The 16,435-nt window shown below is 39.3% G+C and overlaps 1 protein-coding gene across 4 annotated transcripts in view; it reads right to left on the reverse strand.

Annotated features, from left to right (window-relative positions):
- WDR27 (WD repeat domain 27) overlaps nucleotides 1–16,435 on the reverse strand; it is a 191,561-nt gene that overhangs the window by 109,294 nt on the left and 65,832 nt on the right. For all 4 annotated transcript variants that reach the window (XM_075126871.1, XM_048843973.2, XM_048843971.2 and 1 more), the window contains 4 exons: nucleotides 13,771–13,892; nucleotides 12,255–12,388; nucleotides 4,876–4,973; nucleotides 3,576–3,697 (listed from right to left, as the gene is read on the reverse strand). In XM_075126871.1, the coding sequence (XP_074982972.1) occupies nucleotides 3,576–3,697; nucleotides 4,876–4,973; nucleotides 12,255–12,388; nucleotides 13,771–13,892 (476 nt within the window). The remainder of the gene's footprint in view (nucleotides 1–3,575; nucleotides 3,698–4,875; nucleotides 4,974–12,254; nucleotides 12,389–13,770; nucleotides 13,893–16,435) is intronic.

Consider the following 16,435-nt stretch of genomic DNA (forward strand, 5'->3'; position numbering starts at 1 on the left):
TGTGGGAGGGGGCTCAGAGCTGAGGCAGGGGGGTGAGGCGCAGGACAGCGCTTACCTGGGGCGGGGCTCCCCATGTGCATGCGCCTGCAGCTACTAGGCGGAGGGGCCAGAGGGCTTTGCGCGTTGCCCGCAGCCACAGGTGCTGCCCACACAGGTCCCATTGGCTGTGGTTCCTGGCCAATGGGAGCTGCGGAGCAGGCACTTGTGGCAGGAGCCACACACGGAGCCCCCCCCTTTCCGCCCCTCCCTTAGGAACTGCAAGGACACGCCAGTCAGAGTTGGGTAGGGAGCCTGCCAGCCCCGCTGGCTGCCCCCAGCACCAGCAGGGGGTCCCAAGCCACGTGCCGCTGCCCGCCCCCCAGCACCAGCAGGGGTCCAGGGTTGTGCGCCGCTGCCCAGCCTAGCACCCATGGTGCCCGGGCCATGAATATTTGTTTACTGCCCGTGACCTGTCCATGACTTTTACTAAAAATACCTGTGACTAAAACATAGCCTTAGTTATAAGTAATAGAAGAAAACTGGAAGAGTGGGGTTTGTAATAGAATTACTGACAAACTATTTTCCACTATGGTAACTACATTTGGGCTGTAATGATCCTAAATCCAATCAGCAGTACCAAGTCACACGAGAAATCCTTGGAAAATATTTAACTCATAATATTGACAGACACACACCAGCTGTACATGGCAGAGAATATGTACTAAACTATTAACTCACAGAACTGAAGGAGGGCTATATTAATTTCAAATTATCTTTGTTTTATTAAATTACTTGCTTCTGGAAGAAAACTAAGGAAGCATTAGTAAACTCTTATTCACAACATTGCTAATACCTGGTTTTAGTTATCTGACAGAATATTCATAAAGTCATTCGAAATAATGTGAAATGCATATTTTTCAGTCTGACAGCCAAAACACTTGAAAAAATATATCAAGTGATCACAGCTGAACAATATTCTAAAAGCTGAAGTGTAATACAATAAGATGCTCAATTATAGATTATATTGGAAACTTTGTACTTTTATAAGGGAATCAAAGCTTTAAAAAAAAATGAAAAATCCAAAATCCTCTGATCATACTATAAATCTGAAAGTCCATGTGCTGACGCATAAATGCAAATGAGAAGTCGGTGCCTAATGTAGCAATAAGCTACTCCAGTGTGTGCATTAATATTATCATCAGTGTGTGACTTGATTGGATTGTGTGGTAGTAGGTTGAATGCAGAGTGTCTATAATCATGGGAGAATTACATCAACAGCCTACTAATATACACCTTGAAGTTGATCACTTTTATTAGACTATGCCTCAGTTATGCCACATTTCATTATTCTAAAAAATAATTTTAAAAACCAACTTGAGGGAGAGGCATTATTTAAAATATCCTTCCACTAGGAAAATTATTTCCTAGAAGAAAGCTGAGAGAAAGTAGGGAAAAGAAAATTACCATCTTCTCTCTCCAATTTTGACTATGCATATAGTAAATTAAAAAAAAATCAAACACTTTTTTTCTTTTTTCCAAGTTCCCAGGACCTGTGAGGTCCTTTTTTTCCCCTCCAGTCTCCATGAATCCAGTTGACTTTCTGGGGCAGTTTTTAATCCAATGACTACTTTCCATTACAAAAGCTAAATTGGAAAAAATATTTTTTGAAATGGACAATGAGGTTTGCAAGTGTCCAAAAAGGGCTGCTGGGCTCACAGTGAGGGAAGAGCGGATGAAGACTAATGCTTCCTTAGTCTCCAAAGCTCTTTTCCCTCACTATCTTGCCTCCATCCACCAACTCCCAACTAAACTTGTTTCTTAGGACAAGAAACTGAAGAAGGCACTTTAATGCAACTCCTAGTTCAGCTTCCACACATAAGCAGTTTGCAGACACCACCACTGATTTGTCTGCTTCTGTAGCTATTTCTAATCACAAACAGAGGGATTTTAGGTTGGTTCAGGTTTTGCTTTTACACAGCTTACTATTTCATGAGAAATGCCACTGTGTCATTCTTTACACATCACTGGAGGAAAGCCTTCCCCAAAAGATGGGTTTTGCATTGTTTCCAAATGTCAGGCATATCCAGATTTCTTGTAGTAAGGGGTTCCACCATCATGGACTACCTGCAATGAAACTGCTCTACTCTGGCCCCAGAGAAGTATCCCTGAAGGGCCACATCTTCCTACCCAGTAGACAGATTAATTGCCTTCGCATAAGGCCTTTGAAAATGAGGATCAGGCACTTGAATTAAGCCCATAATAGAACAGGGAGCCAGCAGAGTGTAGGTGGTATGCGTTTATAATACATCAGCTCAGTGTATGTGATGTCTCTGGTGACCAGTGCCATACAGTCTACTACTGCCTCCTGGGTAAAAGTTCTCCTTTAGCGCAAGTGATGTTTTTGGCACTAAAGGTCTATGGTTCAGACTTCACTGACAACTACTGTATCTGTACAAATGGGCAGTTGTATTTTGTTACAAGAACTCTTCAAAACAACAAAAAGCGTGGACCTTTTAAAAAGTAATAATCTGCTATTATTTAGGAGAAAATTTAATTGAAGCTTTTAGCTGGCCCCGTATTCACAACAGCAGATTAGTACAGAGAGGAGCAGAGCAGAGACTAAGGCTAAATACACTACAGAGCTTGCAGTGCTACTAGTGCAGCTGCTCTAAGCCGATAGGAGAGAGCTCTCCCGGGGACTTAATTACTCCAGCCCTGCAAGCAGTGGTAGCCATGTCGGCAGGAGAAGCTCTCATGCTCATATAGCACTGTCCACACCGGCACTTAGGTCCGTGTAATTTACATCACGCAAAAGGAGGCTTATTCACATCCCTGAGTGCCATAATTTATACCAATTTAAGCTATAGTGGGTACATAGCCTAACTCAGTCCTGTGTTGGCAGCAAAAAATTGGCAGGATGCTTAGCCCTGGAGGTAGGGAGTACTTTTTATTACAACTCACTGACCACTTTGGCTCAGGGCAGCATAGATTTTAAGGATGCACAAAGAATCTGGAAAATGATGGGAAACTCAGACCTATCTTCACTGCCCTTAGCAAAAGACTATTAATTCAAGTTGTTCCCTCTATCACAAAATCTATCTGGGACTCATAAAAAAAACCCCACACAATGTAAATGTAATCCATTTGCATTAAAATGTTTTGAAATAAATAGATTTGGAGGGCTCTTAAGAAGCTTCATTGAACAGGGTATTGCAAAGCTCAACCAGAAAATCAAAGAGGGATAATAGAAAGCTATAACATTATTTATGTCGATGTCAAAAATGTATTTTGGAGTTTGGTTGCTGTAAATAGCTCATGTTAGACTAGACTGTAATGTTACAATCTACCCTGAGTAAGGAGAGAAGCACTGCTGTACACCTGAGCAGGGCCGAGCATGGAGCAAGAAAATACCTTGCTTACTCCTCTTTGAAGCTAAGTAAAGGCTGTGACGATCTAGCACTTCGATCTTATTGTACACTAAATACATTCCACAGGAGAGAGGGCAAGTTTTTTAAATCACCTCCTAATGTTTCCTGAATGCTCCTTATTCATTGTCTGTTAGTTTTTTTGTTTTTTTTAATCTATAGAATACCTACCTTATTCTGACAGATCTGGTGGGCTGATCTAGAATGAGCATCTGGTATCACTGCTGCACTGCAGCCTGCATTGAGGTCAAAAACTTCTAACGCTCGGTTGCTACCAGCCGTAAGTATAATATCTGTAACCTCTGTGAGTTAAAGTTCAAACAACATAAATAGAACTAATGGGGACAAGAGCAAAAAAAAAAACCCTGTTGTAATGACATCTAGTTTATAAATGACTTGATTCATAAACGTATACTAAATTTCCATAAGCAGAATGCCCATACCGATCAAAAATAGGCACAAATATATACCTATTTCAATTGAAACAAACTCCTTAACTATTTCAGCAGCCAGATTCTTACTAGCAAATAGGCCAAAGTATGTCAGCAGCCTGCAAGAAAAGTGATTTTTTTAAATACAATACTACAAGTGTATGGAATAGGATTATTCACTTGCGGCTTTACCAAGCATAAAATGCTCATCCCAAATTCTTGCTAATAGAATCTATAGAATACATCACCATATAGGCATATATAATAGCAGCATTTATGTAGTATTTGGGGGGAGGAGAAGTTGTCTCCAAACATTTTAAAAACATCAAATTAATTCTCACAATAGCCTAGTGAGGTAGTGAAGTACTATTATTGCCATTTTACAGATGGGAAAGCTGAAGCAGAGTGGTGAAGTGATTTAAGCAAGGTCAGTGTCAGAAATCAGATTATAAATAAAATATTCCTGAGTCCACATAAATTAAGGGTAATTAACCAGTGAAATAATTTACCAAGAGTCATGATGGATTATCAATCACTGACAATTTTTGAATCAAGATTGGATATTTTTCTAAAAGATCTTCTCTAAGAATTATTTTGGGGAAGTTCTATGGCCTGTGTTATACAGGAGGTCAGATTAGATGCTCGTAGAGGTTCCTTGTGGCCTTGGAATCTGACATTATTAAGGCAACAATTCTTTCATAAAAATATAAGAATAATTTTACTCTAAGTATTATTATGATTTATTTGGTGGTCATGCCTAGGGATTTCAATCATGGAGCAGGGTCTCACTGTGCTAGATGCTATATACAAACATATAATATTATAAAACAGTCCCTGCCTCAAAGAATTCACAATCTAAATACGTTGATCTTCTAGGCTGGAGTCCAACAAAACTACTATGAAAAAATTACATTAGTACTATAATTGTAGAAAAAGATACTAGCTATAGAGTTCATGTCAACTTTTTACACTTGAACATTTCCATCCCATTCAGCCTAAAATACTGTACAGAAACAATAATTATCCAGGACTCAGGATACAAGAGTAGAAATCATTTATTGCTGAAAGGCTGGTAATCTCCACAGTAGAAGCCATGGGGAATTTTTGTACTGATTTGCAAATGCTCCTCTGTTTGTATCTGCAAAAGATATGAGATTAATGTACTACTTGGCAAAATAGAGTCATCATTTATGACCAAACGTAAACTTCTAATGAAACATCCGGAAGACAAGATCCCCTTTTTATTACCAGACAAAGCCACAGTAATATAAAGGTTCAGATCTGTTGACAGATAAAAAAAACAATTTAGTTGGAAGACTCATAGTAGAAAAAAACATGTATACATATAACGTAGGCATGAGTACTTTTTGCTCTAATGTACTAATGTTCAACTTTCAATCAACTTAAAATCAAAATAATTCAGCCTTCATCCAGAAGATGTTGAGTAAATCTTCCAATTAGAACGATTATGAAAGTAGAAATATCACCAGGTATAGTGCTGTATTTCACATGCTGTGTATGAGGGAGAAAAGAGAGAAAATGGATGAGAAAACACACAAACCCTACTTTGTTTGACCCCTGGCATGGTACTAGAGATCTATTCCGAAAGGTTTTTTAAAAAATTGGTTAAGGTCTCATAATGTATCCGAATGCAGACTGGGTCAGGAAAAAGATTTCAAGTTTTAGCAACAGGCACTCATTTGCTCTGCCACGGTTCATGTAAAACACTGCTCACAGGTGAATTCAGTACTCCATGAGACAGAGTGGTACATACTGAGCAAACAAGTCCCATGAGCTGAGTCTGGAGAAACAGGCACAGATATCTTCCCTCCCCAACATGCATGAACAACAGATAAAGGACCTGTTCCAAATCCCACTGAAGTCAATGGGAGTCTTTCCATTAACTCCAATGAGAATTGGATCAGGCTAAAAGAGTAGAATCCTCTTTCCCCAACAACTGGAAGGGAAAGCAACCAAAGTTAATTGAAAAGAAAGAAAAAATAATCCATCACAACTGAGAGGCCCTAGCACATTCAGGAGGCACTGTGGTTACACAGAGAAACCGTATATAATTTTTTTCCTCCCCACTTTCAGGGACAGAATGCTAGCTTTGCTCTGGGACGAATGGCTGTGATGGTGTATAGGATTTTGTGGAGAGTTAGTCAGAGCAATGATTGGAAGGATGAGGAGGTTGGAATGACAATCACAGTGCAATTGTGAGGAGTAGAGGAAAGGAAACCTTTTAGTGCTTGACTGCATACGGAAAGGAAGATTATACAAAATGAGGGATATGACTATGAAAGAGGAGGTGACTTTAGAAAACTGACTGCAGTTAGCAGATAGAAAGGATACACAGGCACTTAGTATTCCTTGCATAAAGTAAGGGGTATTCTGGAAGTGATACATATTTTATTTGGAATAAAATGTTTTGTGTTTTCATTTAAAATTTTATTCACCTGATAATCCTAGAGCAGGATAAGATTTCTTTAAAAGGAGAGAAAAAATATTTCTGTTTCAGTATCACAAGTGAGCAGAGGAAATTAAAACTAAGTCCAACAGTAAAAATCTCGCCACCACTCTGCCCACTTTGTGTTTGGGTCAAACAGTCACAGAGGTATAAAGGGACCTGAAAAGCCCTGGTTGAAGTTAGGGCACGATACACCTGTTGGAGGCACTGTGGAAGACAGCCAGAAGGCTGCCTTCCAAGGACTTCATCACAAGCACACAATTCTGCAGCCCTTAAGGCAACCTGGGATGCTGTCATAATTTAAATTGACCCCCCCAGGACTGTCTAAATTATGCTACCATGGTCCTCTCCAGCCCCCAGAGCAGCCCAGGATTAGGATGATGCAAACATGGCTTAAAGCCACCTTACTGCCACCACATACCCTAAGAGGCTGGGGTATGTCTACACTAGAAATGTAACTTGACCTATATTAGGTTGACTTACAGCCACTGTAGTAATTACTGTGGTGGTGCATGTCCACACTACCCTCCTTGGGTCGGTGGTGTGCATCCTCACCAGGAGCATTTCCACTAACCTAAGAGGGGCAGTGTGGGGAATTGAGAGCCCAGTCTCTCAGCTCCTCTGGCAGCTTCCTGCCGGAAGCCTGGCTACCCCACAGGCTCCCGGCGGGCTGCCCTCCCGCTCCACTCCCTGTTCCCTGCTGGGAGAGGGGTCCAACTCCCCGGGCTTCTTGCCCTAGCTCCCAGCTTGGAGCAGGATCCATTCTTGCCCCAGCTCCCAACCAGGAGCGGGGTCCAGCCACCCAGGTCTCCAAGGGAGTGGGGTGCAGCTGGGCTCTAGATGCTCGGCTTTCTTGTCAATTTCACGGCTCCTGCCAACAGCCAATGTAAGGAATGCAGTGTTTACACAGACACTGTGTTACCCTAACTACACCAACATAAGCCTTACGCTTCTTGTGGAGGCGGAGTTATGTCAGTGCAGTAGGGCTCTTACTACTGTAGACCAGTGGCTCTCAAGCTTTCCAGACTACTGTACCCCTTTCAGGAGTCTCATTTGTCTTGCACACCCTCAAGTCTCACCTCAATTAAAAACTACTTGCTTACAAAATCAGAAATAAAAAACAAAAGTGTCACAGCACACTATTACTGAAAAATTTCTTACTTTCTAATTTTTACCATATAATTATAAATCAATTGAAATATAAATATTGTACATGCATTTCAGTATATGAGCAGTATATTTCAGCTTTTAGACCAAAATGTTCAATTACATAATTCATTGTATAACCTCCTCTCTGCTTCACACTTAATTTTGGAGATCCCCAAGAACACATCATCTCACACTATCTGCAGTTAGGTGGCAGCCATATTCAAACTAGACCAGTCAATAACACAATTTTATATTTTTAAAGGATTACACACACGCATAGTTAGATGTAAATTGAACTCCTTCTCTTGTGAAAGAGAACTCAGACTGGAGTGCAAACCGGCAAAGCTCTGAATCTGTGAGCATCACATCATAGTTTGGCCTATCACTTACATTCAGATATTTCATAACCAACTCTAACTGAATCTCACGGTCCTGGTTTGTTAAGTCTCACCCTCAAGCACCTTGGAGAGGGTGGGAGGCCTGTGCTCCACACACTCATTTCCCTTCAGTGAAAAAGTCACTAGAATTCACGCCCTCCCAAAGGCACTTGTGGAGCTCTCTTCTTCCCTAGATCTACTGGCATGTGACTCGGTCTGGCACTGCTTTGATTAAAAAACTGCCATCACTCCTTGGATGCCATGTGGTTTACATCATTAGACCCAGCACCCACAGAGCTTTTGCTATTCACTTTTGAATACAATTGTAGGCCCTCTCCATTTTCTTCAGACGTGCAACTCAATACTTTTATCAGGTTCAGGCCTCCTGGTGATATAATCTGAAATGTCATCAAATGAACATGCAGAGACTTCAGTTGAGTGTTCCATTAACTCAAGAGAGACTTTCCTTTCAGTATCTTCTGTTTCATTACCTAGATGACTAGTAACAGAGCCCTGCATATCTCTGCGTTAGAGAGATGCATTCTTAGCTAGATTTCAGCGTATTCAATTTAGTGACTTGCTTGGCCCTTCTAGTTTTAAATCCTTTCTGTTTGATGTTGCATTATCTACTAGCATGGATGACTGCTTAGATTTTGAACAACTGCGTCTTTCAAACACTTCCAGTTTTAGTTCCAGGAAGTCTCTTGCCAATCCAATCAATGGCAAACCATAGTAAACAAATTCACTTGGGGAAATAAGAAATTCAGGGTTAAGCAATCAACTTTACAAAGGCCACGACAAAAGGGAGGATTGGATTTACCAATATTAAGCACTATTACCTAGCTAGTAGAAATCTGATGTACTGGATAACAACAAACCCTAATAAGCCCTGGGTAGAGAGCTAGAACAAGCTTATTTTTGTGCAGTAAAACTCCACGTGATCCCCTAGGTATCCTGTTGAAAACAAACTCTTCTGAAGTACCTGAACTCAACATTTTACTATTTATCAGCATTTTAAGGACTCTTCTTAGCTTGAAACACTTAGCATGGAATTCTGCCTATCCATGTACAGTATGTGCTGGTACAGCTTGTTTGCAGTGTTTTTGTTATCATGTTAGTCCCAGAATGAGAGAGACAAGGTGGGTGAGGTAATATCTTTTATTGGATGAACTTCTGTTAAGTCTGTGAAGCTCAAAAGCTTGTCTCTTCCACCAACAGAAGTTGGTCCAGTAGAAGATATTACCTCACCCACCTTGTCTCTCTCATTCTGGGACCAACAATACAGTTTGACATTTTAAAATGTCAGAGTACATGTTCCATAGTTTGTTCACTTATTCGGTACATACTGTTACCATGAATAAGTGTTAAAATAACTGATATAGAATTAATAGTTCAGTCATTTGAATTCTCATTTTTATCTCATTTTGAATTCCTTACGTACTGTTGATTCCCTTCCTAAAAAGGTATGTCAGGCTGACTGCAAAATTGAAATAAAAAAACCCACAAGTTTTGTCTGCTTCAAATTCTTTAAATGGACTGAATGCACTCAAGGATATGAAGCATCGCATTCTGAAAACAAATTAAAATTAATGGCAGATAGTGAATTTTCACTGCTTTCACCAGCAGTTATGTACATAAGAATGGCCATACTGGGTCGGACCAAAGGTCCATCAAGCCCAGTATCCTGTCCTCTGACAGTGGCCAATGGCAGGTGCCCCAAAGGGAATGAACAGACAGGTTATCAAGTGATCCATGCCCTGTCACCCAAACCCAGCTTCTGGCAAACAGAGGCTATGGACACCATTCCTGCCCATCCTGGCTAATAGCCATTGATGGACCTATCTACCATGAATCTATCTAGCTCCCTTTTGAACCACGTTATAGTACTGGCCTTCACAACACCCTCTAGCAAGGAGTTCCAGAGGTTGACAGTGCGTTGCGTGAAAAATACTTTCTTGTGTTTGTTTTAAACCTGCTACCTATTAATTTCATTTGGTGGTCCCTTGTTCTTGTATTATGAGAAGGAGTAAATAACACTTCCCTATTTACTTTCTCTATACCACTCATGATTTTATAGACCTCTATCATATCTCCCCTTAGTCGCCTCTTTTCCAAGCTGAAAAGTCCCAGTCTTATTAATCTCTCCTCATACCTTTTCCAATTCCAATATATCTTTTTTGAGATGGGGCGACCACATCTGCAGGCAGTATTCAAGGTGTGGGCGTAACATGGATTTATATAGAGGCAATATGATATTTTATGTCTTATTATCTATCCTGTCTTGATTCCCAACATTCTGTTCGCTTTTTTGACTGCCACTGCACATTGGGTGGATGATTTCAGAGAACTATCCACAATGACTCCAAGATATTTCTTGAGTGGTAACAGCTAATTTAGACCCCATCATTGTATATGTATTGTTAGGGTTATGTTTTCCAATGTGCTTTGCATTTATCAACATTAAATTTCATCTGCCATTTTGTTGCCCAATCATCCAGTTTTGTGAGATCCTTTTGTAGCTCTTCACAGTCTGCCTGGGACTTCATGATCTTGAGTAGTTTTGTATGTATTCTGACATGAGGAAATTTTACACTCTCTGATGTTACCATTTAGTTAAGGAAGTTCTCAATAAAAAGGATGATTTTGCATTTAATCATAGACGTAGTAGTCAGGCCTTCTGGATTCTACTCCTAGGATTGCAAGAAACCTCGTGTGACATTTGCAAAGAAGGCTCTCTCTGCCTCACTTCTCTCATTTAGAAAATACTTACCCACTCACAGGGATATTGTGATGTTTATTCTCTAACGCTTACAAAACTCTTTGACATCCTTGTTTGGAAGGCCCCACAGAATGGGAACAGTATTAAGATTATTACTATTTATTATTGTATTGTCTTTACCTCTAAAAATTGAGAGAATCCATTGGCCATCCAGATTGCATTACCATGCTCTTCTAATTAAAGGATTAAAGCATTCTTTATGGTTCCTTCTAGACTTCTTGAATCTGTTCCAACAAGCATTTTTCCAAACTCAGAGCATGGAGTGAGAGTTGTGAAAAACAAAAGAAGTGACACCATGCTTTACAAAAGTAAAAATGCCAGGAAATGGACTGGAGGAAAGCCATAAATAAAATGTCAAACCAAATTAAACTTTTTAAAAATACTTCCTTTTTAATAACAACTGGTCCTCAGAATAATCTGGGTTTTTTTTTTTATAATGTCAACAGTTTCAAGTTTGTCCTTTTAGCATTACAAAAATAACCCAAGGAAACTAATGGCATGGTGTTAGGAGTTGGCATTGCTTTAAGTGATACTGATTTAATGGATACCTGCAGCATCGAGAGGAAAATATTTGAACAAAAATAGAGATTCCCAGATATCATCCAGTTATCCTACAACATAATTGCTTCATAGCTTTTGAGTAAGTCCACAAAAATACTAAGAAAATCAATCCATTAAACGAGCTTAGAATTAGAAAATAAAGCTTTACTCATTTGGATCTGAAACATCAGGATTGAAATTTCTATAGCATCTCATTCTAGGATCAAAAAATGGACTTACAAAGATAGGTAAGGAGTATTATCCCCATTTTACAGAAAGGGAAACTTAAGTTTAAAAAAGTAGAACTGAAAAATAGTAGAAAGGAAATTGCAGCATAATGGTGGCATAAAAATATAAAGATCAAAGATGAAATTTTAGAATTATACGGATGCTCAAAAGTATTGCTGTAAACTAGCAACAGTGAATGGAAAACAGAAACACGCAGTAATGGGAGATTGGAAGGGTATGAAGTTTCAGTTGTAAATTAAAAGATTAACAGGAAGTCAGTGGCATTTCCGTATAATTGGGTCAGTTCAAGTGAGAGAATGGCCTGTAACAGAGGGGAGACTTGGGAAAAGGACTAAGAGAAGGCAAGAACTAGAAAAACAGGTTAATGGGGGAGGAGTAGGTGGATATAGTAGAACAGGCCTACAGCAGAATGGAGGAAATCCATGCACAAATTTCAAGACTAAGAAAACAATATTTGAATTGAATGTGGTAACAGAAAGTCAGTGAAAGTGATGGAAGTGATACAGTTGCTTTCCTGCTCTGGCAAATGAAATCTGGCTACCTCTGAAGTTCAGAAAATATTGAGGAAGACCATAAAAAAGTTAGTTTCAATAACTGTAATGAGAAGTAATTAAGGCATGAATACATATTTCAGCAGAGGCAACAAAATGTAAAGAGCAGTTTTAGGAGGTTAACGACAATAGTAGTAGTAACCTTTGCCTCTGAAAATATATTCTTGATCAAAAAACTTTTGGGACATGATTCATTTTCATTCTGTGATACCCGGACAAAGATATATGTAAGATTACTTTTGTTAAAATAATCCACAAAGCACCTACTGATAGAACACTGTTCCATTAATGTAAATGTTTTACCAACCGTTTTAGGTCATCCTTGCTCGTGTCAAGATAGTAACTTAACAGATGAAATTCAGCTCCACAACACAGCAATATAAATGTATCTATGTAATAAAACTGTGCAAAGCGTATAGATTTATGGAACATCTCCTTGCCCTGAAATGCAAAGTGAATAATTAAGAATAGAATCTATATAATATATACTATATAATTTTTTCCAGGGAATTTATAGCACTAAGACAGAACTGGTTAACTGAGTAAAGATATGCCCTTTTCATTCTCAATATTTACTCATCCCAAGATCTACTTTTTTTTTGTTTCCATTAGTTGGCACCAACATTAATAACATCTGTAGTCAGTTAAATCTAATGTAATCTGGTTTAACATATTAAACTTCCATTTTTTTGAATTGGAATTCAGGGACAGACTGAAATTAAACATGGTATTACAGACTAGCGCCAATAAAAGTATGAAGAATTATAGAGTACAGTGAGTAAAGCCAAAACTTTCAGAAGTTTGGGTGCCTCAATTTTTGGTTATATAACTTGAGACACATAAGGCCTGACTTGCAAAGGTGCTGTGTACCCATAGTTCTCACTGGTGTCAGAGCTGTAAGTACTCAGCAACTCAAAGTCAGACAAAATGCCAACTCTTGCAAATTTATCACGAGAGACATGCTTTCTAAGTAAAATTAAGCCTCACTCATGATCAGCCATGGCTGAAAAAAAATCCTGACATTGTAGAGTTCTATCACCAAGATCATGAGTGAGGCTTAATTTTACTTAGAAATCAGTGACAGTCTGCCCCGGGCAGCTGCTCCCCTGCCAGTCTGGGAAGTGGGAGAGGTGACCCCACTACAGCCACCCCAGGCCTGAGGAGGGTGAAGAACCCTAAGAGGAGCAGAAGTGAGGCCGGAAGGGCTGAACTATGGCCTGGGAGCTACAGGGGGGCTGAAGTGGTAGGGAGTCTGTACTGATGGTGGGTTCTGGGTCGATGGAGTGAGTGCTGGGATAGTGCTCTGAGGCTGGCGGGGGTTGATAGGGCAGAAGGCCTAAACTGATAGGGTGGTGACGATGGAGCCTAGGGAACTGAAGTGAGAGGGGGCTGAATTGAGGGGGGTTGGGTGGGGACAGAACTGATGGGGGATTGGATTAATTGCTGGGCAGGAGAGTGGCAGATGTGGGGATGAGAGCTCCTGCAAACAGGAGCCAAAATCACCTTATCCAGTACATGTGAGAAAGTGGGCAACATTAATTGTCACATGCACACAGCCTCGGGATGGGCAGGGGGAGTTCAAAAATCCAGAGATTGACCTAAAAAACACAATAGAACCTTTTTAAAAAACAACCCATCATTTTTGGGGCCAATCTGATGATTTCTGGTGGTCTGACTCATGATTTTTCATCTCTTGAAGTTGGCAATACTAAGTCAAGCACTGTGTGTCCTAACCTGGGCTCCCAACAAAAGAGAGTTTTGGGTACTGATAATATGCAGAACAGGGCCTACTATGTGTCTAACTGACATGAGTTACTCATTACCAGAAATAGGGCAGGTTCTGAATTGCAGACTGACCAGATCCTTAATGTTCTGTCTTCTGATGCAGAAACTAACCACCTCTTGTCATGACTCCAGCCAACAGAGTTAATTGCACCATCATGACCTAACAAAAATAATAATGGTAATATCAGAAAATCTATTTCTCATATTCACCCAGAGATAACATATTGATTGGATATAATTATTCAGCATTTTAAAAATAGCTTTTATGTATAGGCTTCTGTCAAGGTTCTTTCCCCACTCTGAACTCTAGGGTACAGATGTGGGGACCTGCATGAAAGACCCCCTAAGTGTATTCTTACCAGCTTAGGTTAAAAACTTCCTCAAGGTACAAACTTTGCCTTGTCCTTGAACCCTATGCTGCCACCACCAAGCGTGTTAAACAAAGAACAGGGAAAGAGCCCACTTGAAGACATCTTCCCATCCCCAAGCCCTGCACCCCCTTTCCTGGGGAAGGCTTGGTAAAAAATCCTCACCAATTTGTAGAGGTGAGCACAGACCCAAACCCTTGGATCTTAAGAACAATGAAAAAACAATCAGGTTCCTAAAAGAAGAATTTTAATTAAAGTAAAAGAATCATCTCTGTAGAATCAGGATGGTAAATACCTTACAGGGTATTCAGATTCAAAACATAGAGAATCCCTCTAGGCAAACCCTTAAGTTATAAAAAGACACACAGGAATATAAATTCCATTCAGCACAGCCTATTTTACCAGCCATTTAACAAAAGGAAATCTAATGTCTTTCTAGCTAGATTACTTACTAACTTTTTATAGGAATTCTGAGCTGCATTCCTGATCTGTTCCTGGCAAAAGCATCACACAGACAGACCCTTTGATCCCCGCCCCCCTCCAGCTTTGAAAGTACCTTGTCTCCTCATTGGTCATTTTGGTCAGGTGCCAGAAAGGTTATCTTAGCTTCTTAACCCTTTACAGGTGAAAGAGTTTTGCCTCTGGCCAAGAGGGATTTTATAGCACTGTATACGGAAGAGTGGGTACCCTTCCCTTTATATTTATGACAGCTTCAAAGAGTTTGATTTAAATCAGTAAACATCAATCCTTGTTGATTTTTCTCTCCACCCAAAAACAGATGAAAAATGTCTTTCATTAATAATCCAAATTCACAATGTTAAAAAAGTATCAAATTGTTACATTGTATACAACTGGCGCACATTTTGCTGCCAATGCTATCAGGGAATTACTGAGAAAATAATACATGTTTTATTCCTGATTTTATTACACGGTTGATTTTTGCATGGTCATTTTTATTTACTCAAAATTTGAAATAGTATCTGAATACTTTTAAATTCCTACAATATCAATCTGTCAATTAACACTAAAGAAATACTTCTATGTAAAAATCACTGTTCATCAAAACTAATGAAAAAATAAAAATGAAATCCTTTCAAGCCTCTATATAAGTTAGCAACAATGGGGCATTTGGAGATCTTTACTGGTGAGATAATGATAAACTAAGCAGAGTGGAGTTTTAGCCCACGGCAAGACTTGGTTATTGTACCAGTTTGATGATTTATCTTTTAAAGACCTAAAGACTTCTTTCGCATTTAAAATAAAATACCATTAGGATTTTCAAAAAGCTCAAAGGTAATTTGTCTTGAAACATAAAATACTTTCTGAAGTTTGATTCCATTTGTTCCATAAGATCAACAGCAGTTTTATTTGTCTCACTGAAAATCAGGTTTACAATTTTAGTTCTTGATATAAGGTACTTTTGTAGAAAATCTTCTCTGGCCACATAAATATGGATGTGAAGCCAGGTCATTTGAAGTAATTGTTGTGATATGGCTAAGTCAACACATTGCCATATTGTGCGAGGGTTGATTTTAAAAAAAATAAAAATAGATTTGCTGCTCAAATAAATTGGTTAGTCTCTAAGGTGCCACAAGTACTCCTTTTCTTTTTGCGAATACAGACTAACACGGCTGTTACTCTGAAACCTGGGTTTTCACTGTGTGTCTAAAAAGAAAAATGTAAATGAGAAACACTGAATTGCCTGTAAATATACTATTGCCAATATATATAATTAATCTTGCATAATATGTTACTAAAATAGAGATTGTTCAGTTTGTTTGCTTAAAATCAACCTGTTCAGATATGTAATTTAGCAGCAGCTCAGACTAATATTAGTCAAATTGTAGCAGAAAACTTCCCCGGAAAATAGAAATGCAATTAACCTTTTTAATGTCAGGCTTCCAAAGTCAGAGAATGCTATTCTCTGATTAATCAGCCTCTATGACCACTTACCCTTAGGACTCACCCCCATCCTCAGCAAAAGGTTGAACACCACCAAACTTACAGTACTGAAACAAGAATATAAGTAGTATGGTCGATTCTCTGAACTGGACCTTTTCAGTTCCACTAGGACCTGTAAGAGTTTGCTGATGAAAGATCTCAGCCTAAAAAGAACTCTAACTTTAGGAGGGTTATACTTCCATTGTTATTTATGGTCTTCGGGCTCTGAATCAGGCTCTCTTTTAAGAAGTTATCCAAATAATGGAAAGCTACCTTAGAGGGAAAGGACCTCCATTTTCAAAATATTGTGAACCTCGTTGTTTGGATGCTTAATGTAAGATGTTTGGAATCTGATTATCAGAGGTGCTGAGGGTCAAAAATTCCAGCTGAAGTC

The sequence above is a fragment of the Caretta caretta genome, chromosome 3 (assembly GCF_965140235.1).
Source record: "Caretta caretta isolate rCarCar2 chromosome 3, rCarCar1.hap1, whole genome shotgun sequence".
Classification (NCBI taxonomy): domain Eukaryota; kingdom Metazoa; phylum Chordata; order Testudines; family Cheloniidae; genus Caretta; species Caretta caretta.